Consider the following 18,780-nt stretch of genomic DNA (forward strand, 5'->3'; position numbering starts at 1 on the left):
GTTTAAGTGGGTTCTTTTCATTTTGGTAACTTTAATTTGAGAGGATTATTCACTGAGAATCCTCAGATCCTGGTCCAGCAGAGGGCAGTGAAGACCTTCACCAATGTACAATGTCTGTTTATATTGGCTCCTAAAATGTCAAATTAAGAGAAAATAGGTTCCTGTAATCCGTACATTCTGAAGATTATGAACAGCACATATCGTACGTGGAGCTAAACCTTTTTTAAAACAAACATCCAACTGAGAAAATGTGACTTTGAAGAAGCAGGACCATGTTTCTGCTGACAACACACCATTTATGAATGAAGTGAGTGTCATGTGTTGTGTGTGGGACGTCCCAAACACCTCCTCCTTGGGTCGTATAAAAGAGGCAGGAACCTCAGTTCTGCAGCAGAACTTCAGAGTGTTGTGTGTCCACAGTGAACATCATCCGAGGATGGCAGGGATTATTTTCAATCTCTTGTTTCTGGGGTTGTTTCCTCTTTACCACGGCGAAGAGAACGCTGTTAACGGTGAGTGGAAACTTCATGCTTTACACACTTTTTAATCATATTTTTAATAACCGACACAAAACACAGAGAACAGATAACAATAAGTGATAGAATTCTCCCCTGTTGTAGATTATTGTTGTTTTTTAAACACAGGATCTGCAGCTAAGGATTGACTTAAATGAGGTCGTTTTATCAGTGAGAGGTTTTTAAAACGTCTATTTGAGTTAAAATAAACAACAACTAATGTCTTAGATGTTAATTTCACTTATTATGATTCAAATAACATAAAAATATAAGAATAATAATTTTAAAAATGTGTATGGTCAAATAAGCAAAATGATATGTGATAAAGTTTGAGAATGAGAAGGGGGTTAGTATTATATAAGTTTATTCTATGCCATGTCAAACTGTATTTTGTTGCTTTATTTTAGTAAGAAGTTATTCTTATTATTTAGTTATTATTCGTTTTTCTCTCTATTTTCTTTTATTTTCATTATTTCTTTTTGTTGTCGTCGTTATTCTTCACATGTTCGAAATAAACTAAACTAAACTAAAGTTTACTAAAGAGGGTTTGTCATAAGGATTGACAGTGATTATGTAAATTAAATGACTCTTTGTTGTATTGATCATATTTTATTATTATAGGGTTAGTATAGTATAGTAGTATACTATATATATATACACACATAGGGTTAGAGTTATACATATATACGTATATATAATATATATTATATATATAATATATATATACACTACTAACCCTAGTAGTATACTATAGTATACTACATATATATATGTATATATATAGTATACTAACCCTATTTAATATTGTATATTTTACATATATATACTACTAACCCTAGTAGTATATTATAGTATACTATATGTATATATATATATATATATATATATTTATATAGTATACTAACCCCATTTAATATTGCATATTTTACATATATATATTACTAACCCTAGTAGTATACTATAGTATACTACATATATACATGTATATATGTATATATATAGTATACTAACCCTATTTAATATTGTATATTTTACATATATATATATAATACTAACCCTAGTGGTATACTATAGTATACTATATGTATATATATATGTATTTATATAGTATACTAACCCCATTTAATATTGTATATTTTACATATATATATACCACTAATCCTAGTAGTATACTATAGTATACTATATGTATATATATATATACATGTATATATATATATGTATATATGTAGTATACTAACCCTAGTTAATATTGTATATTTTACATATATATATATACTACTAACCCAAGTAGTATACTATAGTATACTAACCCTATTTAATACTGTATATTTTATATATTATCACTGATCCTCATACTTTCTGTTGTGTTCTAAACCCAGAGCTGTTGACCCTGATGGAGAAGAGTCAGAGCAGCTTTGTGGACCCGACTCTGAACCACAGCAGGCTGCTGCTCAAAGAGCCGTCGCTGCCCATCAACGAACCTCTGGAGAAGAGCAGCAAAGCCAGCGAGTCCAAACTGGCCCTGCACCCTCTACCTCCGGCCGTGTGGCCCAAGCACAGCCACCACGCCCCCCACAACAAGAGCCCCAAGAAGGGCCCCAAGAGCGAGCGCCTGCTGGAGCACAACGCCGACAAAAGCTCTGCTGCCCTGCTTCCCAAAACCCCCCTGACGGCCTCCGCGGCCTCGGCCTCGTCCTCCAACCGCACAGTGCACAGAAGCAGCCAGGACACCCAGGCTAACGTCAGCCCACCACAGCAGAGCCACCCGGACGGACACCCCAACTCCAGACCCCGAGGCCCCGCCCACACACAGCCTCAGGCCCCGCCCCACCAACCTGCTCCTCCTCCTCCTCCTCCTCCACGGAGAGACCACCCCAACCGACGGCTGGACCCGGAGGAGAACCGGCCCGGGAAGTCCAGCCTCTACCAGTCAGGTATCAGTGCAGCGGCCCGGAACAGCAGCCGCCCGCCGCTCGCCTTCAACCGACGCTCGTCCAGTCTCGTCTACACCTTCGACGTCATGAGGCGAGGTAGAGGAGGGAGGGTTTTCTGTGTCTGCTGACCGCATGGGTTAAAGGTCCAGGGTCAAAGAATTCACTGTAATGACATGGTGGCACAAAATGGCGGCAAAGGCCTTCACCTGAAGCAGGGTTTCTCACTCCTGAGGTCCTGAGGAGCCATTGTTCTCCATGTTTTAGATGTTTTTCCCTGCTCAAACGCACACCTGATTCAAATATAACTGGCTCGTTACCAGGTGTGTTTGAGCAGGGAAACATGGAAAACATGGAGGACAACGGCTCCCCAGGATCAGGAGTGAGAAACCCTGCACTAAAGTACAAATACAAGGCTTATTCTAAGGTCAGAAAAACAAAATCCTTCCTGTTTTATAGCAGTGATAGAACAGGACATGTTTAATGACTGTTCATAAATGTCACACACTGGACCTTTAACACTAGCTTTAGCGTTAGCTCTTTTATCTTTTCCACTCCCTGTTGATATGACAACATATTTCACTTTTAGTGAACTGATAGAAGTTTGAATCCAGCTTTGATGTTCAGTATCACAACTGTTTATTACTCATTAGAATAATCTCTGCTCTGACAAATGAGCTAAACACAAACCAGAGGAAAGATATCATCTGATAAATGAGAGTATAACAGAACGTTAGAAAGAAAATATCATGTCTACTAGTTTTGTTTTCTTTAGTTTTGTCATTTTATTTTATTTATTTATTATTTATTTGCAAATAAGAAATGAAAATGAAATAACCAGACTTTTATTTCCATGACTCCACACTTGTTAGTGGTGGAAATGGCCGACTGTGTTCACTACACTTTAACTTTAAATGTGTTTAATTATCTTAGCATCTTTGTGATATTATTTCATTTAATTTAATTATTATACAGGAAAATATAATTAAGTTGTTGGGGTTAAACTGACCTGGCTCAGTAAATTTTAAAGAAAAAAATATAATATAATATAAAAAATATAATAAAATAAAATTTGAGGGCGATCAAAATTTAAAAAAAAGTTTTGTTTTTTTAATTTGAGGTCTCAAAACGAATTTTTTTGAAGGCGGTCAAAAAAAAATCTTAAAAAAATTGAGGTCGATCAAAAAAAATAAAATAAAATTTGACAGCGATCCAAATTTTAAAGTGTTTTTTTTTTTCAAATTCGGGTCAGGTCGATCAAAAAAGAAATTGAGGCCGATCAAAAAAAAAAAAATTTTTGAGGGCGACAAATGTTCAAACATTTTTTTTTTTCAAAGTTGAGGTCGATCAAAAAAAATTTTTTTGAGGGCAATCAAAAACATAAAAAAAAGTAAATTGCGGATAATCAAAAAAATAAAAAATAAAAATTTGAGGGCGATCAAAATTTGAAAAAGTGTTTTTTTTTTCAAATTCGAGGTCGATCAAAATAAAATTGAGGTCGATCAAAAAAAAATTGAGGTCGATCAAAAAAAAATTGAGGCCGATCAAAAAAAAATTTTTTTTTTAAGGGCGACGAAAATGTTTAAACATTTTTTTTTTTCTAATTCGAGGTCGATCAAAAAAAAATTGAGGCCGATCAAAAAAAAAAAATTTTTTGAGGGCGACAAATGTCTAAACATTTTTTTTTTTCAAATTCGAGGTCGATCAAAAAAAAATTGAGGCCGATCAAAAAAAAAAAATTTTTTGAGGGCGACGAAAATGTTTAAACTTTTTTTTTTTTCTAATTTGAGGTCGATCAAAAAGCATTTTTCTGAGGGCAATTAAATTTTTTTTTAAAAAAGTAAATTGCGGTTAATCAAAACATTTTTTTTTTTAAATTTGAGGTCTATCAAAAAAAATTGAGGGCGATCAAAAATGTTTTTTTTTTCCAAAATTTTGAATTAATTTTGGGGGGTTGGGGGGCACACGGGCGACAAGTTGGAAAATGCTAACTTTCTGGATGGAGTTAGCATGTTCTCCACACGTGTGTGTGTGTGTGTTTCCTCCGGTTAACTGGACACCACTCTGCTGAACAGACCTTAGGTGTGAGTGAGTGAGTGAGCGTCACAGTGACACTGAATGGTTGTTTGTGTGAAGTCCGCTGTGATTGGCTGCAGCAGCTCTGCGACTCTCCTGTGGAGCATAAAGCTGCAGTGAGTGAGTTTTATAGAGCGTTTAAAGAGAGACACTTTTTGTGTCCTGAACGTTACATTTAGTGACGTCCAGAGTTCATAGAGTTGACGCAGCTGTAATGACGGCGACGTCTGCTTCTCGTCTTTGCCACTAATTACAACCACTTCCCTCGAACGTGGCCGTCAGTGTATAACGATACTGATGCAAATCAAGAGCGACAGAGAATCAGCGCCTCTGGAATGCGACGCCTGTAATGACGGCCTCTGTCTTTCCTAATCACGCCGTGGTCAAAAACCCACCGTCCTCCGCTTGTCTTCCCGTCCGCAGAGTCCGACCTGACACACGACGCCTTCTGCATGAGCGAGTGCAGGAAGGAGAAGGAGGAGAGAGAGCATTACTGTTACAGTGAGTTTGGTACGTATATCTGTATCGTCTGTATTTACCTCTTTAGGCCACGCTGTGACTTTAAGCCCAGATTGTAACCACGTGTCCTCACAAACAGCCGTCAACGGGATCGTCCACGACATCGAGGCGTTGCGCAAAGGCGTCTCGCTCGTCACGCTCATGGTGAGCAGCGACGGCTTCTACAAGATGAGTCGTCTCTACGTGACGCCCGACAGCTTCTTCTTCAAAGTGCGCCTCCTGGTGCTGGACACGTTCAAGTGCAGCAAACCCTGTCCTGACATCAAACTCGGTGAGTTTCACGTGACAAAAAAATGTCTCAGTCCTGAACAAAGAGGTGTGTAACAATACATTGTTGTGAGTTAGAAGTAGAAGAAACGTTAGGAGTAAAGAATACTAAGAAAAATATCATCGTTTGATCAATACGATACCAATAATATCACGATATACGCATCGATTATCGTATCGCACGAGGAAGGACGATACGGTGGCCTTGAGGTTCAAAACACAAACTCAAAACAAACACAAATCAAAAAACACAGATGCATAACAAAAAACACAAATCAAATAAACACAAACGTAAAACAAAAAACGCAAAACAAAAAACACAACCGCAAATCAAAAAACACAACCACAAATCAAAAACGCAAACGAAAACACAAAACAAAAAACACGAATGCAAATCAAAAAACACAAACGTAAAACAAAAAACACAAATCAAAAATGCAAAACAAAAAACAAAAAATGCAAAACAAAAAAAACAACCGCAAATCAAAAACGCAAATGAAAACACAAAACAAAAAACGCAAATCAAAAAACACAAACGTAAAACAAAACACAAATGCAAAAAAAAAATGCAAAACAAAAAACGCAAAACAAAAAACACAACCTCAAATCAAAAATCACAACCGCAAATCAAAAACGCAAACACAAAACAAAAAACACAGATGCAAATCAAAAAACACAAATGCAAAACAAAAAACACAAATGCAAATCAAAAAACACAAGCGCAAATCAAAAAACTTTGTGTTTTGCACCTCAGGGCAAAATTAAATTAACCCAAAATTGACTTTCACCGAATTTCCCGAAACTTGGTGGGAAGACTTTATCGACCAAGACGAACAAAAAAGTCGACCGTAACCATGGCGTCAACTCAACAGGAAGTCTGATTAGGAGCCTCAGAACGCAGTAGAAGACGGACGTTCGATAGCTAGCCGTAAACTAGCGCCCTAAATGCTAGGCGTTAAACATGTGCTTGTTCCTCAGGGAGCAGATACATCATCATGGGGCAGATCTTCCACCGCAGACGTCACCTCCCCACCGACCTCCTCAACCTGCTGGCGGGGAAACTGAAGCCCGGCGACGGCCTCCTGCGCAGCAACAGCTACGTCAAGAGGTTCAACAAGCGACGACACCAGAAAGCCCTGGAGGCCACGCGCTCACGGTGCAGGTGAACCGAACACCGGGACCACTGCGCCCCCTGCTGTCGCGGGAAGAGACTCTGCACTTGAGCTGCTGTTGTTGTACAGGGAAGAGGACGCATGTCCACCTTCATATATATATGGACGATAAAGACTGAGATATGTTTGATTATTTCTGTTGTTCTTTGTGTGTTTGACTGAACAATATTTAATCTTCTCACTTATTACGAATTCAAAACTGTTGTATTGCACTGAATAATATTGTTATATAACGTGCAGCCCAGTCCTGTACGTGCTGTCCCTGTGCTTGGTATTGGTCAGGAAATGCACTATTATTGTAACAGTGACCGAGGAAGAGGAGGAGGAAGAGGAGGAGGAGGAGGAGGAGGAGGAGGAGGAGGAGGAGGAGGAGATGAAATGTTTGGCGTACAGACTGAAGGAACCTGATCCTCTGAACACCTGGACACATTTGGCTCTTTGAGAGGATTTTCTTGCTCACACACAAACACACAGAGCTCAGATGATGAGATATTTAAAGTATTTGGGCAGAAGAAGAAGAAGAAGAAGAAGAAGAAGTCTTTATTTCATCACAAATCCCTGAGCTCATGCTTCATATGAAAGGAGAAGTATTTGCACTGAATGATGATATTGTTTTATAATAATACACAAAATAAACCTAATAAAATGTGCATTTGTTTTGTTCTCTACGACGTTTTGTTCTCTACGACGACTCCACGAGAGACGTTTGTCTTCTTCTCACTGAAACAATGTTCTTCATCGGGACGTCTGTAGGAGACACTGTGAGAGTGAGACAGGAACTTTTCTGCCTGTCTCACTGTCTCTCTCCCTGTGTCTGTCTATCCCTCTGTCTGTCTGTCTGTCTGTCTGTCCCTCTGTCTGTCTGTCTGTCCGTCCCTCTCTCTGTCTGTCTGTCTGTCTGTCTGTCCGTCCTTCTCTCTGTCTGTCTGTCCCTCTGTCTGTCTATCCCTCTGTCTGTCTGTCTGTCCGTCCCTCTCTCTGTCTCTCTGTCCCTCTCTCTGTCTGTCTGTCCCTCTGTCTGTCTGTCCGTCCCTCTCTCTGTCTGTCTATCCCTCTGTCTGTCTGTCTGTCCGTCCCTCTCTCTGTCTGTCTGTCCCTCTGTCTGTCTGTCCGTCCCTCTCTCTGTCTGTCTATCCCTCTGTCTGTCTGTCTGTCCGTCCTTCTCTCTGTCTCTCTGTCCCTCTGTCTGTCTCTCTCTGTCTGTCTGTCCCTCTCTTTGTCTCTCTGTCTCTCTCTCTGTCTGTCTGTGTCTCTCTCTCTGTGTCCCTCTGTCTGTGTCTGTCCCTCTCTGTCTGTCTGTCTGTCTGTCTGTCTCTCTCTCTCTGTCTCTCTCTCTCTCTCTCTCTCCTCGTCCATGAGCTTCAGTCAGTTCAGTTCTCAGACTTCTCTGTCGTCTCTATCTGAGATGATCAGCGCTGGAGGGAACAGATGCAAAGATGAGGACAGGAAACAGGAGAACTGCTCCACCATCACAGCAGGAGGACATTCCTCATCGAGGAGGAGGAAGAGGAGGAGGAAGAGGAGGAGGAGGAAGCAGTTTCCTGTGTGATCGCCCTCAAGCCACAAGACGAGGGTGAGAAAGAAATCAGTGATGATGAACTCCTCTGGATGCAGTTAGTGGTTTGAGTGAGGGAGGAGGAGGAGGAGGAGGAGGAGGAGGAGGAGGAGGAGGAGGGAGGAAGGTCAACCTCAGAGCTTTGACCTTTGAGTCATGTGATCAGAGGAAGAGTGTTATGTACAAGTGCAATATAATAACATGGGCATTCAGCTGATGTGCAATATTTCCTTATTATTCATCCATTCACTTCATTTATTCTTAGCATAGTTTGTTTAGTACATGTATTTAATTTATATTTTTATTCTTTACATTTCTTCTTTTATTTAATTAGTTTAATTTTTTTAACCTTTTAATCGTATCGATTGCTTTAGGACTCTGGTGCTTTTTAATCTCGTTTAATCTCAATTTGTTGTCTTCTGATTCTGAAACTCATGATTTACAAAGTTATCTAAGGTTTTTACTCCATAAACATGAATATATATATATATATATATATACTCCGTATATTTAAAGTACACGTGTATTAAGTGCAGCGTAAATAAACTGAACAAAGAAAAGACGACTCTTGTGAAACGTGTTGTCAAAAACATTACTTTATCTAGGATGAAATGTCCTATAAGTACAAAAGAGACTCTCTTCAGTCGCCACAATCTGTTAAAAACATAGATTATTGTTGTTATTATTATTTACTTTTTTTATTTTTCCAACTGCAGATTTGTTGTTTTGACATGAACTGATATGAATAAATAAAAGACAGGAGCGATGAGTCACCGCCGTCACTCGCTCAAAAACCTTTATGCTGACAATATGCAGCACTTTTTATTATAAAGGGCAATTTCACCCAAACGTAGCGTTCATTCACGTCAATGAAGGAGAAAAATAGACCGTTAAAATGTACAAGTGGTTCAGCTTTGAAAAAGGTGAAAAATAAAAGTTTCTAGTTTCTCTAAAAATCTTTAATCTCTACATATTTGGACGTGAACAACAATAATAATAATAATAATAATAATAATAATAATATACAATAGAAGTTACAAACAGCGGACGAGGAAATCATCGTTAGATTACAAAGTGACGGAACGTCCGTGTGAAAGAGACGAAACGCAAATAAACCAACGTATAATCAGAGACGACGGCCCGATGTTTGCTCCTCGCTTACAAAAAAACCATAATTGAACTTTACAAAATGTTCCCAAATATGCTAAAAATGTAGCTATAAAAGTGTTTTTTTTTTTTTTTTTTTACAAACCCCACAGTACAAAGACGCCCCAGTCCCCCATCGCAGTCAGTCCACTCCCAGACCGAGCTGCAGCCACAGACCGCACACAGACCACTACAGACCACCTCAGACCTCCACATAACTCCAGTCAGGACCGTCGTCCAATAACTGAAGCCTGGTTTCTGTGGGTTGAGCCGACCTGTCAACGTCAAGTGAAATATACTGGAAGACGCGGCTGATAGATAACGAGGGAGGAGGAGGAGGATGATGATGTGTGGATGTATGTAAACAGAACGAAAGAATGAATGAAGATAAGAACGGTCGTCGGTGCAACGCTGCAGCTCCTCCTGCAGCAGCGGTTTGCTCAGAGGTGAAGAAGTGTTGTTAAAAAGTGATTTGGTTTTTGCATCGAACAAAACGACGCAAACTTCGTTTTGACGCAACTGCGACCAAAAGGCGGCCAGTTTTGATTGTATGTTAAACCTTAACTGACCATTAACTGACCCAGCGTCAGCTCGTTTAGCGCTAGTGTTACGCAATTAAAATGTGACGTGGACGTCTGTAACACGACGTTTCCTCAACACGTAACGACGTCTTCTCCAACCTGAAGGAGCTCAGAGCTGCTTTTCAGAGGTCAAAAGGTCAGGCTGCACTCAATGAGTTGATTGAGGGCCGTGCACGCCCATATAAGGAGATGTCAATCATGTCGACTGCACTGAAAAGTGGAGAAAACTCAGCATCTCAAGGCAAAAAGACTGCAATCAATGTTTTGAGTTTACAGTCAAACAAAAGATATAATTTTGTTAGACAAACGTGTTACTTCGAGTCAAGATTCTCTTTTCAAACAGTTTGGGCCGTTAAAACATACGGCCCGTGGGGCCAGAACCGGCCCATCCGAGGGTCCAATCCGGCCCCGGTCCGTCAACGCTAAACTTTGCAGAATATAATACTGTTGAAATTTCAGGTTGTTCATAATAAGTTTTGTACAAAAAGATAATTCATTAAATGTAAAACAAAGAGAAATTCTGTGATCTTGTTGTTTATAGGTCATTATATATATTATATATATAGGTTTTTATGCTATTATTTTACTGGTTCCGGTCCACTTGAGATCAAATGAGCCCTGAACTAAAATGAGTTTGACAGCCCCTGGGCAAACTAATCTTTTGTTCAGATCATTTAAAAATTAAATTAAAAAAGTGTTGGCACAACTCTCTTACAAGTTAGTAAGTTATATTAGTTGATGGAATGTTTTAAAAACTGCAGATGTTTAGTTGAGCTGTAAACTCAAACATTAATTGCAGTAATTTACCTTTAAATGTTGAGTTTTCTCAACCTTTTCTTCTTTTTTTTTAACAGTGTATTATTTATTTATTCAATTGAGCTTATTTTGACAAAGAAATAGAGGTAAGGTCACAATGATTGACCTTTGACCTTGGAAAGGAGCTTCACAGGTGAGGGAACAGGAAGAGGCGTGGCTTAAAAACAGAACGAACGAATGAATGAATGAATGATTGGTGCAACGCTGCAGCTCATCCTGCAGCACTGGTTTGCTCAGAGATGAAGAAGTGTTGTTAAAAAGGCTCTAAAACACAGAACTGATTTGGTTAAATGTCATTTCAACCAAAATGCAGCGAGTTTGTTTGTACTTTAAACCAACGGGAGGATTATTCCACTGACTCGGCACGAGACGCCGCTCGTTTAGCGCTAGTTAGACGTCTGTCGGGCCAAACATTGAACAGTTACGCGATTAAAAAATGGATAAACGTTCCTTGAATTCATGAAGACACCAGCGTCATTTTCATTTGTCCAAGACTGAACGAATGAATGAATGAATGAATGAACGAACTGGACCTGAAAACCTCCCACAGCTGTTAAAACAGGAGAATCTGGACTAAACTAATCTCTCACTGTTGTGACGTGATGATGACGTTGAAGATGAGACTCTGGGTTTTTTTGTCTCTGGGGCTAAAAACAAAACAAACAAAGTGGAAACAGGACGTGAGACAGGAATCAGCTACAGGTTTGAACACAGATCTCAGGTTCGTCTTCGGGCTGCAGCAGAAGATGAACTCTCTCCCACTGATGCTGTGGAGGTGCAGCAGGGTCCGGACGCTTTGACACCATCACGACCTGAGGTTCAGCTGGAGTTCAGGTTCAGGTTCAGGTTCAGGTTCAGGTTCTGGGACCGGGACCTCGGGTCTTTAATGGTCTTTTGTGACAGTTTTTCTGTTCTGTTTCTGTGGTGTGTTTTGTTAGGGAGGGGGCGGAGCTACTAAGAGACAGCTGACTGTAGTTTGTTGTTATGAGACCTACAGAGACGACAAAGAGAGGAACAAACGGTTGGAAAAGTTTGTTCATTTCCGTTTTTTTTTTTTTTTTTTTTTTATTAAAAGCTTTACACAATATGACAAAAAATATTTGCCCTAATGGAAATTACAAAAACAAGGAAAACAACAGATGCCAGTGGGTCAGACGCACACGTGTGCAGCCATGTTGGTGTTTGATGGGAGTTTCTATATATTTACAACAACAGAGGAAAACTAAAGTCTATATTTTTGTACAGTTCCTACCATTATTCCCTCCACAGAGCAGTCCTTCACAAAGACGATTGTGAATATGCAGATGTTATATATCCTGAATAAAATAACATTACACGCACGGACAGTTCGGTAAAACTAAGACGAGATCATTTCTGTGTTTTTTTAAAAAAAAATTCTGAGGTAAAAATGTTCTGTGGCAGCAAATCGTGACCGAGACGAAAAACAGTCAAATTAAAAGAGAAGCCATATGTGTGTGTGTGTGTGTGTGTGTTTGTACTTGCTGTAAACTGAGGACCAGTGAGGGGTTTTTAACCAACAAAGTGAGGACATTTTTACAAAGTGGGGACATTTTGTCCGGTCCTCGTTGAAATCACTTCCTCAGGTTGTAAACATGTTATACTCAACATGAGCTCCTCAATTTGGTACAAAAACCCGTTTTCCAGCCACACGTTTTGCTCTGGGGCTCCACCTGCAGACATTTTATGGTACTGCACCCAGTGGTTCTTTATAGATGTCATTCAGGAAGTACATTTGTAATGTACTTCAAATAGTTTTGCTTTGTTTCCTAAACTAAATCTCAACAAACAGAAGAGCAAACCTATTTATTTCCCTCCGATATAAAGAAAATATCAGTCATTAAGAAAATACATTTTCCCTTGAATGTGTGTGTGTGTTCCCAACATGGCCGCCGTTATTTAGACAGTATAAACCTTTTTTTGTTTGTTTTCATTTGCTTACAAAACAATAACAATAATAATAATAATTATAATAAAAAACGAGAGAATCACACGTACAGTGTGTTTACGTATGGACATTTTTGTACAACGCTGCTTTGTTTTGAACAAGTGAGAAAAGAAAACAGCAACAGCCAGCTTTGTTTGTTTGTTTGTTTGTTTGTTTTAAGAGAGAAGGACACATCGACGCCTCTGACATCACAATCTGGAAGAGAGGGAGAGAAATGTGGAGAATGGAGGGTGTAAATACATGCGGGTGAAACACATCACTGTTGTTTATATGGCAAAGAAAGACGGATGCTACTAATAATAATAATAATAATAATGATGATAATGATAAATAAAACAGATCAAATCACGATACACATGTGTAGAATTGTCGTGTGAATCCACCCAGAGCTGTTTAATCACACAAGGCAAAGGCAGGAAGTGAGTTCACAGACTTAACTCAACAATTTCGAATTACGAGACCAAATTATTGTGTTTTGAAGTCAGAAAAACACTCGAATGAATCAAAGTTAGGGCTGCAACAACAATTTTTAAAGCACTTACAGCTGTAAGTTATTAAAAAACGAGTTTACATACCACTATGATGTGATAATGTAATGAGTTAGTTTCAAGTGTACATTTTCTGTAGTAAGCAGGTGAGATTCAAGTGAGGTAGAACATTATGTCGTCAGACAGGGTCAAAATCAACATATTAAATATACTTAAATTAGTTAAAAAATACATGTGTACTTTAACCTGTGTGAGTATAAATTAATTAATTAATATTATAAAAAATGTGTCTCTTCTGTAAATGTATGTATATCATACCTTGTATGTTTTTTTGTGTTATTCCAGTAAGTTTTGATTTTTTTTAATCATTTAATATTACTTTTTGATAGCTCAGAGACGTTGGAGCAATAACCAGTTGTTTTAACACTTTGAATAAAGATGTGGCAATTACAAAGGTTACTTTTTTCATCCGATTCATCGATTAATCGAAAAAATAATCGACCGATTAATCGCTTATTAAAATAACCGTTAGTTGCAGCTCTAGTCTGAGTCCAGTTCATAACGACAGGAAACGCAGCTTCTTATCGCAGCGAAAGCTGAAGCAGGTGCAGAGTTTGAACGTTGGTGAACAACGTGAAATGAACATAAAAGTGTTCTAAGAGATTTCTGAAGGCAGCGATTTTGAGGAGTTCCTCGGGGGCTTCGATGACATCGTCGCTGAGCGAATCGACGGGGATTTTACGGTTAAGACGTAATTCTGTTTGAAGACGACGAGGTCGGCGATGACGACGATGAGTTTGAAGGTTTTGAAAGTGACGCAAGACGGAGAGTTAGCGTTTAACAACCGCGCAGCAGGGCTGACGGTGGATTTACCTGCAGATGCCACAGCGCCGTAAACTCTATCACCGTCACATGTGAAACAGACTGTTACAGTCATTACATGATGTTCTTGTTCATGAAGTTGATATGACTTTATTTTCTTACCGTTTTTTAACTGAAAATAGTTATTCACTTTAATTTTACACCTAAATAAACTCAATTCCACAGGAAAACCACAGGTGTGAGCTCTCAAATACTTTTTGAATTGTGTTCCTATATCTGCTGCAGAGGCTGAGGAATCAGTCATTTAGTCGGCCTTGAAGCTCAGGTTTTATAGGCGTTTATTCCAGGCCTTAACGGCTTTAATAGCTCAAACTAGAGCTCGACTAACCACAATTTTGAATCGTTTGGTTCATAAAATGTCCGAAAATGTTAAAAAACATTGATCAGTGTTTGTCAAATCTGGAAATGACGATGTTCTCCAATGTCTTTGTTTTGTCCACAAACCAAAATGATTCAGTTTGAATGATTTCTTTGTTAAAATGTTCACATTTAAGAAGCGAAAACAATCAGAAATCCGGTTTTAATCATGAAAAAAGCTTCAGATTACTCGAAACAAACGTGAAAAACATCATCATCGTCGTCGCCGTCGTCACTTTGAAACTCACACGTCTGTTTGGATTCGTCTCGTTCTTTGGAACAAGAGAAAATCAGAGGACGCATGAGACGACGGCGACCCGGGGAAATCAAATGAGAGGGAAGGAGTCGATGAACTCCGCCTGCGTCTGACGACGACTGTTTTCTGTGAGAACTTTTGTTTAACTGCTCTTTAGTGGAGGTCAGAGGTCAGAGGTCAGTGGGCTACAGAGCAGCACAGCTGGAGACGCTAACAACTTCTCCTGCGTCTACAGTCTCCTCCTCTGAGGCCGGTTTTTAGGAAGTCATTTCGGATTTTCAGAAGATGGAATGTGGAAAAACACGGATATTTGACACCTCCTTCTGTGTTTTATGACTCAGCTGCATCTACTTCCTCTCACGTGATCCCGTTAACCGTGTATGATCGATCTGAATCTCACCTGCTGGCTTTGAAGCTCTTCAGCTTCTGCACAAAGAAGTTCTCCAGAACCTCGGCACACTGGTAGAAGGGCGAGTCGCTGGGGTTGTAGTAGCGGCAGTTGTCGAAGATTTTGGTCATGTCCGCCACGAACTCCGTCAGCTTCACGTACTTGCGCTTCTGTAGCCTCTCCTCCATGGTGGAAAGGTCTAAGGAAAAGGGGAGAAAAGGCCACAAATGGAATGGAAAGATCGTCTCGACTCCACACATCGGTGCGTGCGACTCGGGAGTAATTGCAGCTTCTGCGGCGGCTGCTCTTTTTCCCCTGTGAGCGCACTTCATCACTTCATGTGTGACAGCAAGAATCCAGAACCTCGGCCAGTTTCAAAACCTCAATCATCGTCTGACTGATGTGACATTCCTGAGGAGAGCAGCGTTCTATCGCCCGAGCGAGCGACGACACAAACCGAAGAAACCCCGACGACGAGCTTTTGCGAACGTGGAATGTTTGTTAGCGCGTCAGACGTGAAAAAGAAGACGCAAAAGCACCGTCGCGTCTTTTTGCTTTTTATTCCGCGTTTAGACGAGCCTTTTACCGGGAGGAAATCTGTGTGCGCGCGGTGACGCAAAAGTGTTGCCGAATTGGATTGGGTGTGCACGCCAAGGGCGGCTAGGTGGCGCTGTGATACGCCATCACAACAACGCCGCCATGTCTGAGCGCACGCGCGGCATCTTCTTTCTTCTCTTACCTTTGGTCTATCGCGGGGGGCTATGTTCTAAAAAATAACCCGCAATAGTAGCAGTTAGCTTAATTTTTTTACAATTATTATGTACGCTTTAAGGCACACACTTTATATTGTTTACTCAGACAGGAATTAACATTTCTCTCCTGTTTAAACACTCTCAAAGTGACGTCGCGTTTACGCGCCGCGACACCGGAGTCCTGGCACCCGTTTACCAGTTAGCTCCGTTAGCTCCCTTAGCGTCGTTTGCGTTAGCCTACATCGGAACTGGAGCGGTGTGTTTATTAAAGGTGAAGTAAGTAGTTTATAGTGCCATCTAGAGCAGAGGCTGAAATTTACAACAAAGAAATGCTGCTCTGCTCACCCCCTCCCTTCCCTGAGCGCTACGGTGTCCTCAGCCGGTCAAATGTCGTCCTTGTCGTCTTTCTCCGTGTCAGCTGATGAGGTTCTTGAGGCGAGGGAGAGGGCGGAGCTACCGCGGCCGTAGCAGACGAAGTGGAGAGAGTGGAGGCGGGACTTCCTGCTACAAGTAAAGAGACGCTTGATTTGTTCTCTCGCGTTTGTCCTTACAGGCTCCGGTAGAAACATGGCGTCTCTCTGCTAACAGTGGCTATGCAACCGCGGCCCGCGACCATGTTATTTTACATGACTTTTTGAAACACTACGAAAATGAAACAAAAACTATTATACAGCGACTAGACAATGCAGGAGCACATAATATGTATAAAAAAGTGGATTTATGGGTTATATAAACCCATAAATACTACACAGTGTCCCTTTAAAGGAAAAGAGCAGCGCTAACAAATAACGTTAGCGTACCTGTGGTACTGCGTATGTGCGCCTCTGTTTTTAAAGTTTAGCGTTAACTTTAGAGACTCGTTTTAACAATCACGACGTCGCGCACGTCTTTTTCCGGTCAGTCGTCATGGAAACGGCGTAATGCACGTTAGCTGTAGCAGAAGGCATAGCATGCAAAATTGCACACGAAAGGTGAACCGCGTTATAGCGAGGGACAACTGTAATCCGACACGTTTGTTTATTTCCGTGTACTGGAATGTGGCGTAAATCTTGTACGCAGATCTGAGCAGAGTTTAGCGTCTTTAAGTGTAGACGGAAAACGCTACGGCGGGCCGTATTAAAGTTTTCCCTCTGGAAAAGAGTGCTTTCAGATTTTTTTGCCTTTCTAAGCCCCAAAAAAACGCCGTCACCATCTAAACCAAAGGCAACTTCCCATAAAATATGTAGTGGTTTTTAGCCGTTAGCCTCCTGGTGTAAACGGGGCCTTAAAAACAAACAGATCCAGCTCGTTCATAAACCTCCTTCACCTCCACAGAGCCGAGCCAGGACCTTAAAGACTTCACGGTCAATATCAAAGACCTCCTTCTTCTTCACCGTCGTCATCTCATTTCAAACCCTCCTGAAAGCGACCGACGTCTGCTGCAGCAGCAGCAGCCAAATGATCTTTAAATCAACAAGGACTTTTTTTTCCATCCTCGTCGTCGTAGTGAAGTGAGAGTGAAGGGCTGGAGTTTCCTGAGTGTGGAGCAGAGTCTGAGCAGAACCCTCATCATTAAGGGTTTGTTTGCACGGAAGTAGGAAGAAAAATAACACACATCCACATTTACACGTGTGATTTGATCCGAGTTGGAGGGATTTCCTCTCTGTCGGTGTTTTAATGTCTCACATATAGAGACTGAGTGTTAGGTCCAGAGCTTAAATCAACACCACAGTGAAAACATGAAGAAACTGAAGAAACTCTGGCTGAGGAGAAACTCTGCTCCACATTAACCCCACATTTTACCTCGTATTCACACCAGAATCCTAGTCCGTTTGCTCAGAAAAGTCTGGTTTGTTTGGAGAGGTGTGAAATACAGGAAGAGGACTACAACGCAGGGCATTGTGGGTAAATACAAGCAGAACATACGCGCGAGTAGAACGAGAGCCGGGAGATGTGTGCGAGTCCATTGTTGTTTTCTCAGAATTCTATTTAAAGTTAGAATTCTCAGTTTTAAAGTCAGGATTCTGAGTTTAAAGTTTAGAATTATGAGTTTGAAGTCAGAATTCTCAGTTTTAAAGTCAGAATTAATCTGAGTTTAAAGTTAGAATCTCAGTTTTAAAGTCAGGATTCTCAGTTTTAAAGTCAGGATTCTGAGTTTGAAGTCAGAATTCTCAGATTTAAAGTCAGAATTCTCAGATTTAGTCAGAATTATGAGCATAAAGCTAGAATTCTGAATTTAAAGTTAGAATTCTGAGTTTAAAGTTAGAATTCTCAGTTTTAAAGTCAGGATTCTGAGTTTAAAGTTAGAATTATGAGTTTGAAGTCAGAATTCTCAGTTTTAAAGTCAGAATTCTGAGAATAAAGTTAGAAGCTCAGTTTTAAAGTCAGGATTCTCAGTTTTAAAGTCAGGATTCTGAGTTTAAAGTCAGAATTCTCAGATTTAAAGTCAGAATTATGAGCATAAAGTTAGACTTCTGAGTTTAAAGTTAGAATTCTCAGATTTAAAGTCAGAATTCTGAGTTTAAAGTCAGGATTCTGAGTTTAAAGTTAGAATTATGAGTTTGAAGTCAGAATTCTCAGTTTTAAAGTCAGAATTCTGAGAATAAAGTTAGAAGCTCAGTTTTAAAGTCAGGATTCTCAGTTTTAAAGTCAGGATTCTGAGTTTGAAGTCAGAATTCTCAGATTTAAAGTCAGAATTCTCAGATTTAGTCACAATTATGAGCATAAAGCTAGAATTCTGAATTTAAAGTTAGAATTCTGAGTTTAAAGTTAGAATTCTCAGTTTTAAAGTCAGGATTCTGAGTTTAAAGTTAGAATTATGAGTTTGAAGTCAGAATTCTCAGTTTTAAAGTCAGAATTCTGAGAATAAAGTTAGAAGCTCAGTTTTAAAGTCAGGATTCTCAGTTTTAAAGTCAGGATTCTGAGTTTGAAGTCAGAATTCTCAGATTTAAAGTCAGAATTCTCAGATTTAGTCAGAATTATGAGCATAAAGTTAGAATTCTGAATTTAAAGTCAGAATTCTCAGATTTAAAGTCAGAATTCTCAGATTTAAAGTCAGAATTCTCAGATTTAAAGTCAGAATTATGAGCATAAAGTTAGAATTCTGAATTTAAAGTTAGAATTCTGAGTTT

The 18,780-nt window shown here is 39.8% G+C and overlaps 2 protein-coding genes across 2 annotated transcripts in view; one reads left to right on the forward strand and one right to left on the reverse strand.

The window, feature by feature from the left end:
• Positions 1-436: 436 nt before the first annotated feature.
• On the forward strand, positions 437-6,477 carry LOC310943973 (UPF0450 protein C17orf58 homolog; the record flags this gene model as incomplete). Its single annotated transcript, XM_083909669.1, has 5 exons — positions 437-512; positions 1,898-2,548; positions 4,949-5,035; positions 5,124-5,315; positions 6,290-6,477. 5 exons carry the CDS (start codon positions 437-439, stop codon positions 6,475-6,477), a joined length of 1,194 nt encoding a protein of 397 aa, XP_083765795.1.
• Positions 6,478-11,535: 5,058 nt separating this feature from the next.
• Positions 11,536-18,780, reverse strand: part of LOC310943974 (nucleosome-remodeling factor subunit BPTF-like) — a gene marked incomplete at its 3' end in the record, with an annotated part of 56,372 nt that continues 49,127 nt past the window's right edge. The window contains 2 exon segments of the mRNA XM_083909670.1: positions 11,536-11,572; positions 14,931-15,117. Coding sequence (XP_083765796.1) covers positions 11,536-11,572; positions 14,931-15,117 — 224 coding nt within the window.

Source organism: Microchirus variegatus (genome assembly GCF_963457635.1).
Source record: "Microchirus variegatus genome assembly, chromosome: 23".
In the NCBI taxonomy this organism is placed as follows: Eukaryota; Metazoa; Chordata; class Actinopteri; order Pleuronectiformes; family Soleidae; genus Microchirus; species Microchirus variegatus.